This window comes from Vidua macroura, chromosome 3 (assembly GCF_024509145.1).
Source record: "Vidua macroura isolate BioBank_ID:100142 chromosome 3, ASM2450914v1, whole genome shotgun sequence".
In the NCBI taxonomy this organism is placed as follows: Eukaryota; Metazoa; Chordata; class Aves; order Passeriformes; family Viduidae; genus Vidua; species Vidua macroura.
This window is the reverse complement of record NC_071573.1, coordinates 29,497,900-29,515,096: the sequence shown is the minus strand read 5'-3', so window position 1 is coordinate 29,515,096 and position 17,197 is coordinate 29,497,900. Positions and strand designations below refer to the sequence as shown.

The following is a 17,197-nucleotide window of genomic DNA, read 5'->3' as shown; positions in this document are numbered from 1 at the left end:
TATGCCTTTTCAGGAATCTCCCACTCCAGAATCCCTAAGGAATCACTAGGATTTAAGTACATTATTAAAATAGTTTCCTAAGCTGATCCTACAACACCCACATTCTAAACACAAGCATTTCAACTGCAGTCCTCCTAGGTGACCGAGACACCTCTGGTGTTTTTTGCCATTCTCCTTTTAAGCTTAGCAGAAAATTCCCTGGACTGTCAAGGAAGCAAACTGCTCACTGTTGTCCTGTTCCTAATCCATGATCGTCTCTGCTTGTCTAGAATCCCCTGTTCAAGGGGGGAAGGTGGCACTGCCAATCAGCACCTTCTTCTATTTTGGAGGGAAGAAGTAGTTTCAGCTGCTGCAGATTTATCTGGGTTCTAGTCTCCTAAGTAATGAGGAGTGGCAACATGTTATTAGACTATTTAGGATATTTTAGGTTTTTCCTTTTTAACTAGTTGCAGCTACATAAAACAGAAATGGACGAGGCCAACGTCTGCTTAACAGTGGGGTATTTCAGTGCTTGTGGCAGTGAAAACACAAACGGGTCAAGTAATGAAAGAATTTTTGCTTTTTGATAGGGTGCAATATTACAGGGTGGAGTTAAAAATGTTTGTCTTTCAACAGACAAAACATCTGAGTAGATGGATTTCTGGCAGTGAACAGTGTGTCCAGCCAAGTAGTTTCCCAATGTCCAAGCTCATTAATATTCCACTGCATAAACATTATGGATAAAAAGACTGAAAGTAACTCTTTTTATTGCGGGTTCTTTGCTAGAGATTGTAATAATTTACTTTGTATTTTCCAACAAGCCAATGGGTTCTGGAAATATTTACAGGCACGTAACACACTGTTTACACTTGCAGAGTGAATGATCTTACTTAGAATCAATGACTTCCTGTTTCTTGTCTGATTCCCCAAGGGAGGATAAAAATGAGTTCATCTTCTCTTGGCTTAATAGAGTACTCTGAATCAGCACTCAAACCTACACAGAGTCCGCCCCTTCTTCCTGCTCCAGTTCCCACCGCAAAGCCCTCTGTTTCCCCTGAGTCTTAAAAAGTTAAATCTTTTGAAAAGTAAACTAAAAAAGCGCACATTAAAGCCTTAAGTTCTAATTATGTAATCAAAAATTAATTGAGACAAGTTTGACAAGTCTGGAAAGATTAAATTTGTCTTTTTCGTTTTTTAAGTTTATAAACCTCTTTCTAGGCTTCAAGAAGTCAGAATGTCACATTCTCCCCAACGGGATTGATATAATTTCCTTTTCTTTGCCGTCTGCTTGGAAATTATCAAAATACATTTCGGGGGGAGGGAACAATGTTCTACCTTTTTGAAGTGTGTTAAAAAAAATTTACATATTCCTTATGACATTGTCAGTGTTTTCCTCTGGTTTTAACAAAATGCAGTGTTTAACTAAAATCTTCATATTCTGTCTGTCTTCTGGATGTCCTTTCTGCTGGAGAAAGTTTGGGAAGTTCTTCTGTTTCAACAGGAGTGGGTTTGTGCAGTACATAGTGGATTCCCTTCACCATCCTGAAATATTTAGTGACCTAAATACATTTGGACCATACCTCTTGAATTTCAAGTCCATTTCTTCCATCTTTTCACCCAAACTCAGCACTTATAAATATTTTTGGTGCCATAAACATTGGACTGGAGAAGGGAAATGATGAGACACAAAGTGGACCTGTGTAGGAATCAAGGAAGTCATTCTCAGGTTTGTTGCTGGCCAAGGCCCTTACTCACCTCCAAACACTGGTAACTTTATTTTCCATTTGACTCTTTTTGCATAATTCTATGCTCAAACTGTTGCCTGCGCTATTTAAAACTTCCTTCAAAATCTGAGGTAAGGAATGCTTTTTCTGCTGCTTCCTAGGTATTGATGAGGTTGTTCCCATGAAGTGACGCAGTCAGCCAGTGCTTGCCCACTCCAGCCCCGGGCGCAGACCCCCACAAACCCCGATTTCAGGGGCCAGGCTGCCCCCTCCCAGCTCATTGCTGCTCGGCTTCCCAGTGTCAAATGCGTGCAGCAAACAAGATTAAAGCACGCAAGATCATTTTATGTCCTTTTCTTGATGACAGCAATTTTTAAGCCGCACTGTGACACCACGCTATGTCCCAATTTAATTTCTTGAAATTCTGAAAGCTAGCCGTGCAGGTATCTCAAAAGTATCATAGTTTTGCACGTTTGTTTGGGAGTCGTGTTCTTCTCGCTCTTCTGTATTTCGGAAGACGGTAGGGATGCGGCAGCGGCACTGCCAACGGGACGAGAGGAGCCTGGACCTTACAGGACCTCACGGGACCTCAGGCACGCCAGTCCCCAGCCGTGGGGACACCGCCTGGGGACAGCCCGGAGTCCTGCCGTGACCCGACACCCCGCGGTGATCTGACCCAGCATCACCCTCCGCCACCCCCCGCCCGCCGGTGTCACCCGGGGGGCACCGCGCCGGCTGTCCCGCCGCGCCCCCGCCGCCGGGACCGACACCCCGCCGGGAAGGGCCGGGGGCCGGCCCGGGCGCGGCCCCGCTCGCGAAGGGAGGGAAGGGGGCAAGGAAAGGGAGGTCAGACCTGGCCGGCCGTGGCTCGCCGCGCCGGGCGCCGTCCGGGCTGTGGGCGCTGCCCGCGCCCCTCGGCGCCCGCCCCACCATCCCCGCGGCGAGCGGCGCGGCCGCCTGAGCGACGGCCGAGGCGGCCACTGAGCAGCGGGGCCGCCCCCGGCGGGGCGCCCGGGCGGGGCTTGCGCGGCTCTGCGGCCCCGGCAGCCGGCGGGAGGAGCGGCCCGGAGCCGGGGCCCTTCCCGGGCTGGTCCTGCTGGCGGGATGCGCTCCCGGAGCCGCCGCTTCCCCCGCCTGCTCCGGCCCCGATGGCGTCCCGGGGAGCGGGCTCCCGGACGGAGGGCGATGGAACCCGGCTGGAGGGCTTCGAGGGCAAGGCTGGCGGAGGGGTTCCAGGAAGAGACGGCCTGCCCATACCCCTTTCCCATCGCCGTTTTTAAAGTTCCTTTGTGAATTAGGAAGTTTTTATCTTAGTTTCGAAGACAATGCTAGGAAGAAGCATCCGCTTGCTCTGCAGTTCTTTGACTCCAGCATTGGAGCTTACTGAAATGTAAATTACACGTCTTCTAAAAGGTCATTTGTCAAGTACATACCGGAGGGTTGGAACAGTGCGGTCCCCGCCCGGGGCAATGCTGGGGATATTACAGTTTAAATGGGTTTCGCTGAGCTGCCCTATCCATAGGTAACAACCCACTTTGTATTTGAGTTCCAGCCGACATAAAGCAGCAGGTGCATCTGCTGCTGAGTCGTGCTGGCAGCAGGCTCTTGGTCCTCTCCGGCTGAAAAGAGCTGAGAGTACATGTCCGGTAACCAGCCGTCTCTGTCTCTTTTAGAAGACTGACTCAAGTATTACAAAGTATCTGGCAGATGTAATTAGTGTGTTGCCTGGCAAGTAGAGGAATCTTCCTCATACACGTTCATTTGGACTCAGATTTAAGGTCTCTATTTTGTTTGGATTATGATTTATGGAGACAAAATATTTCACAGACTCTTCTGGTGCATGAACAAACCACACTGCACCATTTCTCTGGGGGTTATTTATAATGTAGGTGTGCAGAATAAACTGCTTGTTCACATCTGTGAGTCATTTAAAGTGCAGTTTTTTTCTTTTGGAAAAAAAAAAAAATAAATAAAACCCAGGTCTTAGAAGCTCAAATATTCCCCATCTGGTTATACACACAATTTCATTTTTTCCTATTCACTTCAGTACAGCCTCCAATTTTCCACCCAGTTGCAGTGACCTTAGAGTATCCAAACGACTTCACTGAAACAGTTTCATTTGCTGGTAATTTCCTAAGTGTTTAATGTATTTTTTAAACTGGTCGCTAAAAAGAGTGTTAAAAACGCCCTTGGTTTTTAGCGAGGAGTGCTTTGTGTTCCACCCGATGCCTCCTGTCTAATGTTTGCTGCATTAAAAACACGAGGTGAAAAAAACCTTTCTTTGGATTACAAGATTTAGCCAGAAGAATCAAAATCATCATCTGGTTCCTAACGAGAGCTATACAAAACGATTTAGCATTGGGGTTCAATGAAAACTTCGTCCATATCGTTTGCTCGAATAGCGACACGCTCGCTCCCAAGCGTGCGCAAAGCCTTTGAATCCAGTGACAGAGCTGGGGGAGGCTGCGGGAATGACGTGCTTGGACCGCAAGAGGGAGAGCAAAGCCTGCTCACTCAACGAGGATTTCTTTCAGTTTGTCTAGTGGATTCACATTTTCACTGCCCTCAAAGTAATAAAAATGCTCTGCAGTGATGGAGCTCTCGATACTGATAGAGAAAGACGCTTGAAAAAAATATTCTGGAAGAAGGAATAGGGATATTCAGGATTTTCTCTCAAGTGCCCTTAGCTGTGATGTAGAGGTGGCTAGAATCTGTGTTCCATTACTGAAGGAATAGAATTACAAGTAGAACAACTGGGATGCATAGAACAAAATACAAAAAATACAAAATACAACTTTATTTTGTAAATAGAAAGCAAGGGGGAAAGCCATAAATCTTCTAGGCAAAGACACAGAAAACGATTGTACATGTCAGCAGAGATTCAAGAAGAGAGCTCTTCCTCCTTACTGTTGTTGCTGATGGAAGGTACATGCAAGCAGTAATAAATCTGCACACATTCCTGAAAATATGTGGAGAAATGCAAAATACTGATACACAGTACCTTGCACAAACAAACTGCAAGGTATTTGCACTTTGGAGTGATCATTTGTTAGATGGCTCCCTGCAGAAGTGAACCAAAGTCAGAACATTAAGAAATATTTCCCTCTGTAATGTGAATCTTAAATATTAGCCTCCACATGGGCTGAAGATGTTGCAGGCTTTGTACTGTCTGTAATTGACTTAATGCAAGAAAGTAATTTCTAAGTTCCTGGTTGTCTTGTTAAACACTAACCTCATTTGGTAAAAAGTATTATGAATATTGTATTGCAAAACATCTACTCTGGTGTGTGAAAGTTAATCCAAAAAATGCCACCAGCTTCATTCCAGAGATGATCAAGTTGTCATCAAATCTGCAACTAGAATGTAAAATTTTGGGTTTATGAGACTTTTCTGCATATGCAGAACGTCATTCTGACATGCTGGACCAGGACCTTACCCCTTCATGAAAAAAGGACCTTTTTCTGGTCTTTTCTCACATAGATAAATATTGAAACCATTTAAGTTTAGGTATTTCAGATTGGTATGCGTGTCTATAGTTGGACATATATGCCAGGAAGCATTTTGTGATTCTAAAATCTTAGATCATACAGTGTCTTCTGTAAGTTAATTTTTGTGTGGATTCCTTGAAAGGGTGACATATATATTTGAGACTTGCAATAGAGAAAAAGGTTCCCATTTTTTACACTAGTTGCAATTACAAAACTGTGATATAAATAAATTGATCATTTCCAGGCAACAGTCAAATTAATTTAAAAGTATCTTTCTTGACAGAAAACTTTAAAGGCACAATTTAAGTGGAGGAGAGGAAGGGAGAAAGATCATTCCTGTTCAATTATTATTATTATGAGATGACTTAGTGTTGCTTTTTCAAGGCTATGACTTGTCTTTCAGTGACAGAAAAGTGGCATTTTATCTAAATAACCTCTAGTATTTGTGCTTTGGTACCTTTGGATGCAAGAATCTGGGGTTACTTCAGTTACTAATAAAGGCTTTTTTTACTTAGGAAAACTACAGTTTATGAGAAGATCCATGGCTTCCCTTTAAAAGCTCAACCTCTTTTTAATTATCTGGCGCCACAGAGTGGTAAAATTCTATATTGCTCTACATAATCAATTTCTGAGAGTTTTCAAATATTATATAGTCATCTCCATCTGAAAGAAACATAAAATATAAAATATTCTACTTACTGGCACAGATGTAGCTCAAGAGGGCTAGAATGTACAGCTTAAACATTAAAGTTTCTGTGTATGGGTTAGATTATTTCTTTTGAGGAGAATTTTCAGTGGTGGATGTTGATTTGTTAAAACTGTAAAGTTTGTGAGCATAAACCCAGTGCTTAGGAAAAAAGCCTTCTGATGAATTGCAGAAATATATTGAGACATCCTAGTGAAAATAGCTGTACCTGGTCAGCCAGTAGAGTACCCACTCACTTGATTGTTGTCTTCAGACAGTGCCCAGGGAAGTGTCATTACTCCAGAATACTGTCCCAGTCACTAGAGGTTCAGGGAGGTTCAGAGCTAGAAGTTTTGTCATTTGAAACTTTTCTTGTTTTGTTTTGTTTTGTTTTGTTTTGTTTTTTTTTGTTTTTTTTTTCCTCTTGTGATTCAGTCCAGTTGCTTTTGAACAAACATAATTTTCAAGTTCCAAAATGTCCTAAGATGATGATTGCCATGGTTTAAATAACTCATTTGGTTTTAGACGTCACCTTCTTGTTTCACTTGATACCCCTAAATTTTTGCAGAGATAATGAAAAATGTTCTTAGAAATTTCTATTATATTCCATTGTCTCTTTCAGAGTAAAGTGACAAATTTACTTTAATGGCTTCACAGTGAGATGCCCCTCACTACCTTTGGCCATCTCTCGTATCCTACCTCAGTCCTACCACATTTTGTGGCAGTCCTACCACATTTTGTACACAGTGTTTGAGGTGTAGGTGTATTTATGTAGCGACATAGTGATACTTTCTTGCTTGATTTTTATTCTCTCCCTAGCAATTTCTAATGCTCTGAGGCTTTTTTTGGTCTCTGGGAAGATTTGTGGCACACAGCAGAGCACAGCACAGCCACAGCATCAGTAATTCAAAGGTCTGTTGCTTCTTACCAGCAGATCAGATATTATGAAAACAGTGTGACTTACCTTTTTAAGATAGTTAAGTCTCATAACCCCTGCCTGGTGAGCACTGGTGTGTGAGCTAGTTCTGAGTAAGGTATTTTGAGTACTGGAAACTTGGTGCTCTTAGAGAACAGAGCAATTGACATGTGTGGGTGTTGCATGTTATCATTTCATTCCTCTAGATGCCTCTTTGCTTTCATTGCACTAGGAAATGTGGATTCTTCAGGTGTTACCTGACAGCTCCCTGGCACTGATGTTTCCCCTAACTGGAAAAACTTGGGGAGAGCAAAGCTCTTTTGGAAAGGAGAAAGTTACTGGAAATAGTGTTACAGAAAATGAGCTGGAATACATAGAGCTGGAACTTTGGAAAGGCTTCCTGAAACTGGCCAGTCTGTAGAAAGAGGATCACAGTGAATGTAAAATATGTAGGTATTGAACTGGGCTGAAGGAGCTGGAGACTTTGCTTGCACTAAGTGAGGATGAGGATAATTGTCTGATTTGTCTGGAAGGTTAAATCACTTAAAAGCATCAAATCTCTTTTTGAGCTAAAGATAATCCAGCATTTAAAGTAGGTCACTGGGAGAGGTAGTGCCAAATAACTGTGTCAGTTTCCTTGAAATGGCTGACCACAAAACAGCGAAAAACTCAAATTACTTTCTTTATATGTTTGCATGTGGTTAAACCTTTTCTCAATTCCTTTGGCCATTACCATGTCAGAAGTTAGAAGGCACTGTGAACCTCTGGTGCTAGAGAGGGATCCAGAAGTTTGTTGAAAGTCCTGAGCAGACCCTAATGGCCTCTGGCTGCTTTAGATTGTTAAGAATCACTGTTGGGTGAAAGTCAATTGGCAAGGAATGAGTTTTGTTATATTTTCCACTTTTTCCTTACCTAAACATTGCTGCTCTTAAATCTTAATGGAAGCAGGACTGCTATGTTGAGCTGCCCTTTTACAGTAGTCACTTTTGCAATAACCATTTTCACACTGGGGGAAATGTTGTATCTTTGCTAGATAAAACTCACAGACCTGGGAAAGGCTGTCCCCATTTGATAATCTATCATTTGCAAATTATGTACTTATTACATACATTATATTCACATGGGACCTGGGAGGATTGTGAAAGGCACAGAACATAGATGCTGAAAACTGAAAAAAAAAACAAACAACCTTCTCTGTCTAAAAATCATAAAATTACAGAATGGTTTGGGTAGGAAGGGACCATCTTGTTCCACCCCCCCTGCCATGGGCAGGGACACTTGCCACTAGACCAGCTTGCTCAGAGCCCCATCCAACATCTCCTTGAACACTTCCAGGGATGAGGCATCCACAGCTTCTCTGGGCAACCTGTTACAGTGCCTCACCACCCTCACAGGGAAGAATTTCTTCCTAACATCGAATCTAAATCTGTTCTCTTTTAGTTTGAATCCATTTCCCCTTGTCCTGTCACTACATGCTTGTATAGTCTACCTCCATCTTTCTCGTAGGCTCCCTTCAGATACTTGAAAAATTACTAATGTATAAATCCTTATATTAAAAAAATTAGCTGGGTTTGCTTCATAATTTTACAATTTTAGAAAATGTGGAAGTGGTGGCAAATTAGGGACTGTTGGAAAGAATCAAGAGAAATGGTTATGAGGAAACAAATGGAGCACACTTTTCAAATTAAGTTTATTGGATTTTTGTGAAGTGTGTAGTGAAGCCTCCTTCTGTTCCCTAGATAAAGGGTTTGTAACTAGAGCAGCTTGATTTGTGTTGGATGCAAAATAGCATTTGCTTCCTCTGGCTCTGAAATGTAGTTGGAAGGAAGCCGACCAGCCACTGTGTGCAGCAAGGGCACCTGACAGATTAGGCTCCAAAAGACAGAGCATCCATTTAAATCTGCTGAGGACATTCAGGAACTGAGGAGGGAGAGTAACTACTGGCAAGAAACACTAGCTAAGGCCGTCATGGGCTACATCAAAGTTACTACCAATTTTTTCCAAAGTTGAGAATACATTTAAAATAAGGAAATGTTGTGTCTTACAAAGTCCAGTGACTCTGAAGTGAGTCCAAAGAAGGGCAGTGGAACTGATGAAGGGTCTGGAGGAGCCACTGAGGGAGACAAGGTTATTTACCCAGGAGGACAAGGACACTCAAGGGTGACATTTTCAGCCTCTACAACTGCCTGAAAGGAGGCTGTAGCCAGGTGGGTGTCGGGCCCTTCTCCCCAGGCAACTAAAGACAGGACAAGAGCACACAGCCTTAAGCTGTACCGGGGAGGTTTAGGCTGGACATTTGGAAAAATTTCTTCACAGAAAGGGAGATTAGACATTGGGATGGGCAGCTCAGGGAGGTGGTGGAGTCGCCACCCCTGGAGGTGTGTAAGGAAAGACTGGATGTAGCACTTGGTGTTGTGCGTCTGTTTACGTGGCGGCAGTCGGTCACGGGTTGGATTTTTCCAACCTGATCGATTCTGTGACTCGGTACTCACGTAGGTTCATCTTTTAGTTAGGACAAGTATTTGCCACGGAAAGGCGGCAGTCGCTGCGGCCTCACCGCTCAGCAGCACTGGGAGCAGCGGCTCCCCGAGCGCTCCCGGCGTGAGGCGGCGCCGGTGCCGCTGCAGGGCCGGGCCGGGGGCGGGGAGCGCCGCGGTTGGCGGCGGCCGGCACGTGGTGGGGCGGGGTGCGGGCACCGGGAAGGGACGCGGCGCCGCGGGTGAGGGTCCGCTCGGGTAAGGGGCGGGCGGTGTTCCCTCGGTGTTTCCCTTGCGTGCTGCTGTGGCGCTCTGTTTGCAGCCGCTTTCCCAGGCGGGCGCCGCCGTGCTCCGGGCCCGCGCTGCCGCCGAGGCGAGGGAGGCTTCGGGCGGGTGCCGGAGGCGGCGTGGCCCGGCCCGGGGTCCATCCGAGCGCTCGGTGCCGCCGTGGGCGCGGGGTTGTTCGTGCGGGGAGGGCACGGAGCACTCGCGGGCAGCGGGGTCCGGCGGCGGTCGCCTTTGAGGCCGGGCGGGCCGGCTCCGGTCTGCTCGTGAACTCCCGGAGGCGCTGGGGGCGGCCGCGTTGGGCCCCACAGGTGGGGCGGGATAGGGGATCTGGAGGGCTTACCAGAGTTCAGGAGTATGTGCGAACGAGGCGCAGCCAAGCTGGGGCCAGGCTCCATTCCGTGGTGTCCCGTAGCAAGACCGGGGCCATGGGTACAGACTGAAACACGGCGGGTCTCTGAGACCATCAGAAGCACTCGGTGTGGAGTGAAGGTGGCCGAGTACTGGTTCAGGTGGGCCAGAGAGGCTGTGCAGTGTCCATGCTTGCAAATATTCAAAAGATACTTGGACATGGGCCTGGGTAACTGGCTTCAGGTGGCCCAGCTTTAGCAGGAGGTTGGTCCGAATGAGCTGCAAAGGCCCCTTCGGACCTCAGCTGTTTCACAATAACGCGCTTTCGAGTCAGTGATACTGTAGCACGTATTAAATAACCATTGCCATTCAAAAAAGAACTTGCTGTTTGTAACATGCATAATAGCAGAGCTGTTCGGTTTGCTGCACAGTTCTTATTTGACATTAATACAAGCTGAATGAGTTTTAAACACCAAAACTGAGCAAGGGAAGTTTTGTGACATTAGTTTCTTCCTTCTGTATGATGTTTCCAAACAGTGATCCAGGGTCATGCCACAGGCTATGTAAGGAGTGCAGTGAAAACTCCAGTGAGACAGTATGTCATGTGTTCAGCAATTCCCCTTTTCTATTGCTTCCATTTTGCATCGTGAAGTTTGGGTGAATTTTGGATGAAATGCTGGAAATAGCTGAAATTGTTTAAGAGAGCTATTTCCTTGAGAAAAATTGCACAGATAACGCAACAAACATTTCAAGACAGTAGGACAATGAAAAGACCATTATTGTAGGAAATGTTTGTAATTATGTTTTTAAAACCACGTGACCTGTTGTTTTGATTTTTGGTTTTGTTTGTTATTTGTTTTTTTAAGCAGGCATTTCTAAATCAACTAAAATGGTTTTAAAGAAGAAGAAGGAAATTCAGGTGGATGCATTATTTCTTGATCATCATCAGCTGGAAAAACTAAAGAGTAAGTAGGGTGTTTTTCTGAACTAATGTTTGACTTCTCTTGCCTTCAAGTAGTTACCGAAATTGATCTGTTTTTTTGCTTGTTATGTTTTATTTCTAGTGGTTTTGTTTAGTGAGCTGTAGATGTGTTTGTTCTGCTGTGGTTTGTTTTTATTTTGTAATGACAATGATTTCTTACCTGGCAGAGTAAAAAAAAAACCGTTTAGAGCATTGTGGCTTTGATTTGAAAACTCTTTACTTGGATTTATCTGAGGTGGGAAGGTAGCAGAAGGTCCTATTTGTATTCCTACTGGCAGGCCTGTAATTCAGTAATATCCAATATGCTAGCTTGAATATGTGGGATAACACTGAATTTCCAAGAGTCATAGAATGATTGAGGTTGGAAGGGTTCTCTGGAGGTTGCTTTTCCAGTCTTTGTGTTTTGTGTAGTTAATTTGTTTTAAAGCTACTGTTCAAATGGTGCTTTCTATTGTGGGGATTTTTTTTGTTTGTTTGATGAGACAGACTTCCAGTGATATTTACTGTAAAAACCCCAAAACGAAGTAATACAAGTTATTATGAGGGAGCACTGGTGAGGTCCCACCTGGATTGCTGCATCCAGTTCTTGGCTCCCCAGTACAAGAGTAATATGCACATGTTGGAGAGACTCCAGCTAAGGGTTAAGATGATGAAGGGCCTGGAGCATACCTCCTATGAGGAAGGGCTAAGAGAGCTGGGACTCTTGGGCCTGGTGAAGAGAAGGCTCAGGGGGATCTTAGCAATGTGTAAAAAATACTTGAATGGAGGACATATGGGAGACAGAGCCAGCATTTTTTTCAGTGCTGAATAGTGATAGGACAGGAAGGCATGGGCACAAACTGAAACACTAAAGATCCTCTCTAAACATCTTTTTAATGTGAAGGGAAACACTTTTTTAATGTGAGGGTGACTGAGGATGGGCACAGCTTCAATAGGGAAGTTGGGGAGTCTCCAGCCTTGGAGGTATTCCAAAGCCACCTGGCCATGGTCCTGGGCAGCCAGCTCCAGGTGACCGTATTTGAGCAGTGGGCTTGGACTGGATGACCCCCAGAGGTCCATTACTCTTATGCTTCAGTGAAACTGATTTTTTTACATTTGTTAGGGGAAAAAAAAGTATTAAGGTGTTAGGCGACTTAAGGGTTTGTGGCACCAATGGGTTTATTGGAACTGGAAAACCCCCTAAGAATCAAGCAGTCATTTCTTCTTCTTAGAAATTATATCTTATTTGTATTGCTTATTGTAATTACTTTATAAAAAGACCCTCATCTTCCAAATGTAGGCTTTTCAAAGGCTGAAGAGCAAAATCTGGCATCTCTGCTTCTGCACTGTGCACAGCTGAGAAATGGCATCCAGCAGATCCAGTGTATTAAACAGGTACCGTTTCACTGTTGTTAGTGTGGCTTTTGGTAACTGAGAGCATGTCCTGTGCACTTTTAATGCAAATACAGCTCTAAAATAAGCTTCTAATGTTTTGTACGTTCCTGGAAACACAGAAAAAGCAGTTGCACATGCATCAGGTAGAAATGTAGTTCAAGTACTTAATTAGCAAGGGCCACAGTTACTGAAAATGGTGGAAGGCAAATGACACCAAGTTTACTATTTTGTGTGCATTTCTTTTGTTGTTTTTAGAGGTGTTCTTGGAACATTATTTGAACTTGAAACTCAAGGGGAAATGGTGAAGAGGAGACAGTTTTGTGCCATGTGCTTGGATGAGAGGGAAGTCTGCCACTGTTAAAAATGATATATCCAGAGTTTTTTGTTCATTGTGTGTTCTTTTGGTTATAGATTGTGCCATTGGTGAAGCAGATGGATGAGAACTCTGCAGGTGATCCCATGGTTAAAGCTTGTTTGGATGTTTTGGGAGAGATTTATTTTTCACTGGGTGCAAAGAATCCTTTGAAGAAGGTATTAGCAAGGTAAAAGATTCAGTAGTTAGCCTTTTTTTTTTTTTTTTTTTTTTTTTGTTTTTGTTTTCCTTATCTCAAAGTCAATAATTTGTCATTCTCTATAAATTGCTGTAACTTAATTACTGAAAATTTGCAGTACTTAATATGTGTATATGTACTGTTTTTCTTTCTAAGTTAAAAATCTTAATTATAAATAACATATCATTGGATAAATCACTTCAAAGTGAAGCATTGTTTTGGCCTATTTCATTATTGGGAAGACAGCAGTAATTAGCAGTTTGAACTTTAAAATCCAGTGTTAGAATAGAAATGTAAAACACAAAATCTCAGCTTTGTCAAGAGAAGATGGCTCAGAGGAATCCTAACTAAATTGTGGTTTCTTGTGCCTATTTTTATAGCTATTATTTTTTTTTAATTGCACAATTATTGCTGTATTTCTTTAGTGAATTTTTTTATAGCCTTAGCATTTTTTAAGATCTGGTGCTGAGCTGCCCTCCTTGCTTTGTCTGAAAACATTCACTGTCCCGCTGAGATGCACGGCTTCCATCCTGGATTTGGTTGCAGCCACCCCAAAGCTGTGCACCCCTCTGACAGGTTTTCTAGCTGCAAACTGAGAATGTGCATGTTAATTTTAAAACAGATGATGTTTTCATGCAGGAAGAAACATCTGTATTGGAGTTTTAGCTGACATGGATTTTGGTGCAGTGGATGTTAGAACACCTTGGGAAAACCAAACTAAATGTGCTGTTTGTTCATGTTGCAGTTCACTGAACAGTCTTCCTGGACATTTGATGGTGCCAGCTGTGCAAAGCTTTGTGTGCTGCCTTCAGGAAGAACTGAAAACCACAGATGTGTATTTGTACAGAAAAGTGCTGGACAACCTTGCTTCCTGTATGGAGGACTTCAGCTTAGGTACAGTGACATCGAATGTTCTTCTGGTTAAACTTGCTCAGCAGTGGTTGCCACACCTGATAGTAATGTTTGCAGTTATGTAAAATAGATAGTGCTGGCTAGTACTCAGTACTTAAAATGTATTTTCTTTCCTCTAGGTAGAGCCTGTATTAAGAACCTGTTTGAAGAAGGTAAAGTTGCATTTTTAGTAAAATATGCTTCACTGCAGGTTACTGGGGGAGGGGTATATGTGGAGAAGTGACATGAAGTAGGCATGAAGACCTATCAGATCTGATTTCCTCCTGGTTAATGTTCAATAAACTACTATCCTTACATGGTAGTTTTTTGTGAAAGACCAGACTTTGATTTATACCTTTAATTTCCAGGGATCACTTTTGTTTTACTGGGCAACCCTGATACAAATCTGAGTACCAGTGAGCAATTGTGGTAGGGAGAGTCAGTATCTCACAGGATTAGACCAAGTGGGTTGGAAAGTTGTTTTGTAGCAGGCTGTTGCAAAACAGTTTGAGATTTTGTTTTAGCATTGCTTGTGTTTGTCTATACTGAAATACCAGTTTAATTTGTTGGTGGAATGGAAGAATCACCACTGTACGGGTAACTATTCATTGTAGCTGGGTATGTGTGATGTATTGAGATGTATATGTGATTGCTTTGTTGGAAATTTTCTGTTCTATTTCTCTTGTAAGTAAATTTATACCATAATTATTTTCACTAGTTCTTCAGTTTCTGCAGAAGTTGCTGCTTGACATACAGGAAGAAAACAGGCAAGTGAATTCAATAGAAGCTCTATTTTATTTGGTTTTATTTCAGTCTTGCAAGATAATTTGGTTTGGTTTAAAATATTACTTTGGTAGCCATGCATTGATGAAATATAGAAATATAATTTTACAGTGATGCAGATTTTAAATAAAAACTGATTATTTTGTGGCAATATGATAAGAGAGGTAAGGCACTGATACTGTTAGAGCTGCTACTATGGGAAGCCTTTGAGTTAAGATTTTGCTATCTGAATTGTGGCTAAAGAGTGTAATTAATAGATGTAAAATTCAGGTAGAGTAAAACTCTTTCATGTTCCATGAGTGTTCAATTCAGTATTGATATACTTGACATTTTCCAGCATTTCATTAAGTGAGGTGGCTTCATTGTGGTCTCTCATTCTGAACTGAGAGGAGAAGGGTATTTAATGAAGTGTTTTAGTGAAAGTTTAGATATTTTCTGCCTTAATGTTAGAAGAAAATCAAATCATAGAAATGTCCTTCATACATGGAGGAACTACTTGAAAAATCAGAGAAGAACAGCACTGCATTCTCTTGGCCTTTTTGGAAAGTTTCTGGAAAAGTTCAGCTCTGCTCAGGCAGAATCATGCAAATGAAAGTTTGTCACAGGAACCTGCAGAAAATGTAGCAGAATTTGTCATTTTTGTTTGTTAACTTCATTTTAACAAACTACCCTTGAGTCTGCTTCTTGTTTTCCTGTAGTTGCATATTTGATCAACTCAAGCAATACATTAGTTTTTACCATTAATTCTGTTTGAAGTTGGCAGAATGTGGTTTTCTGGGGATGATGAAGAATGGTTTTAATTTGTTTTTTGTGTGCTTGCTTGTCTCTTTTTTGTTCCACAGAAAGAATCATGGAAATCGTATTGTTCAGGCTCAGCTGATGCACGATTTACTGATAGCCATTAAAGTTTCAATGATGCTTATACAGAAATTGCAAGAAAATATCCAGGGAAGTCTTTGGAAATACAGTGAATCTTTTGTTTGGCAAAGTATGTGTAGTTTACTGAAAAGTTGCACAAACTTCCTAATTGATGGTAAGTTTAGTAACATTCAGACCTTAATATTTTTATTAAATTGTTGTCTTTGTAGTAAATAACCTGTACATGTAAAAACTTAGTTTAGCTTGCATGGAAACAGAGCTACTGAGATTAATGGGAGTGGGAGCAGTAGTTGGTTTTTGGTGAGCTATGACTCGTAGATCACAGTTTTAGAGTGTACGGTTTAACTTGTCCCACTACAAATACCAAGATTAATGCTGTTATTAATAATTCAAAAACTAACAGAAATGCTTTTGAGAACTTTTGAGGCACACCAAATGTCTGTGCCTACCAGAAATATCTACAACTCTATGAAATACACTGTCAGAACTATTTATGGGCACACCACAACTGATAGTGTTTTCTGTTCATAAGATGTTTTTATGTAGTAGAATTGAACATGTCAGTAGTCTCTGCTACAGCCCTCCTTGCCTTAGTGGGCAGTCCTGTATTTTCTTCTGTTAAAGATTAGTGGTTTCTTACTACACTGGAGGATAAAATTATTATTATTTGCTATCCAGGTGGACACTACAGATTTGTGATGATACAACTAACTACAAGTAGTCTAGCAAAATTCAGTGTCATATTTTATAATTTTGCCACATAGTTCTAGTATGCAGTGTTTGCTGCATTCTAATGTAAAATATCTCTGCTGTGTAGCAACTCTCCTGCAGACTGTTCAGACTACCTCAGGACTGGCTGTTATTCTCTTTACCAGATCTATGTATGAACCAGTTGAGGAATTACCTTTGTTGGTAAGTGTATTTCTTGGCTGAAGATTGCAGTATCATGATGTTGTTACCCTGTGCTATCAGTGTTGTCTGGAGGCTTTGCTGATGCAGATACCAGGGCTTGGCAGCCTCTCTATTAGTCCTTAGCTGGAGTTTAATCTTTTTTTCTCTCCTTGCTATATGAAGTAATAAGACTTGAGTTTTGAATTTGACAAACACTATTTACAAGAAATCTCTTCAGATCTTCTAAGCTATGCACAAAACAGGTTTTCTGATGTGCTGTAATGGGTGTGCTTTTGGTGTTCCAGATCAGTGACTTGCTCCGTGGGACAGTGGAACACTCAGGTGTGCCAGTGTGGTTCATGAGGAACTGTGGGGTTCTGTGCACGGCAGAACTCCCAGACTCAGTCCTGCTCTTCCTTTGCCATGGAGCACTGGCTATGCTGGATTGGAAAAATGGCAGCATGGGTGAAAATGGAGAGAAACTATTATTAGATATTGCATCAGTCTTGTTGTCTTTGAGTTCAGAGTAAGTTTGTGCTTTAATCTGTGTTGTTTCATGTTTGGGAGAAGAGGTTTATCTTTTTAATTCTATTTTTGCATGACCTCTGTGATCCTGGTGGAATAGCTCTGATGTTTTCAGTGTAATGATACTAGGTTTTGCCACAGATCATGCAATCTTTTTAATATATTCATAAAAACTCTGTAAATTTGAAAAATATAATGATGTTGAATATATAGTCCTAAGTTTCAGGTTTTTTCTTGCATGCTAAAATTTTGTTTTCTGACATGAATGGGAAAAAATTATCAATTCCTTTATGGTAAGGTGTGTCAGTATCGGTTCTTATGTATATGTAGACAGATAAACTTCAGTTTCAGGACATCACGTCCTCTCCTCCTGAAAGTTCAGAGGAAAGCAAAGTGTGCCAGTGAGTGGAATACTT

At 42.2% G+C, this 17,197-nt stretch overlaps 2 protein-coding genes across 3 annotated transcripts in view; one reads left to right on the top strand and one right to left on the bottom strand.

Moving 5' to 3' along the window:
• The window catches only part of PLEKHH2 (pleckstrin homology, MyTH4 and FERM domain containing H2), a 54,256-nt gene extending 51,658 nt beyond the window's left edge, over positions 1–2,598 (bottom strand). The window contains exon 1 of one of the 2 annotated variants that reach the window (XM_053972841.1): positions 2,557–2,598. Coding sequence is in view for 1 of the 2 variants with exons in the window: in XM_053972842.1 (XP_053828817.1) it covers positions 1,560–1,588 (29 nt within the window). In the remaining variant the exon portion in view is untranslated. Of the gene's footprint in view, positions 1–1,559; positions 1,637–2,556 lie in introns of those variants that run through there. The other variant, XM_053972842.1, reaches the window with a different exon arrangement.
• The window catches only part of THADA (THADA armadillo repeat containing), a 215,153-nt gene that overhangs the window by 53,529 nt on the left and 144,427 nt on the right, over positions 1–17,197 (top strand). The window contains exons 3-11 of the mRNA XM_053972850.1: positions 10,775–10,870; positions 12,167–12,261; positions 12,673–12,803; positions 13,558–13,706; positions 13,844–13,876; positions 14,422–14,474; positions 15,333–15,519; positions 16,183–16,277; positions 16,562–16,782. Coding sequence (XP_053828825.1) covers positions 10,795–10,870; positions 12,167–12,261; positions 12,673–12,803; positions 13,558–13,706; positions 13,844–13,876; positions 14,422–14,474; positions 15,333–15,519; positions 16,183–16,277; positions 16,562–16,782 — 1,040 coding nt within the window. The 5' untranslated portion in view covers positions 10,775–10,794. The remainder of the gene's footprint in view (positions 1–10,774; positions 10,871–12,166; positions 12,262–12,672; positions 12,804–13,557; positions 13,707–13,843; positions 13,877–14,421; positions 14,475–15,332; positions 15,520–16,182; positions 16,278–16,561; positions 16,783–17,197) is intronic.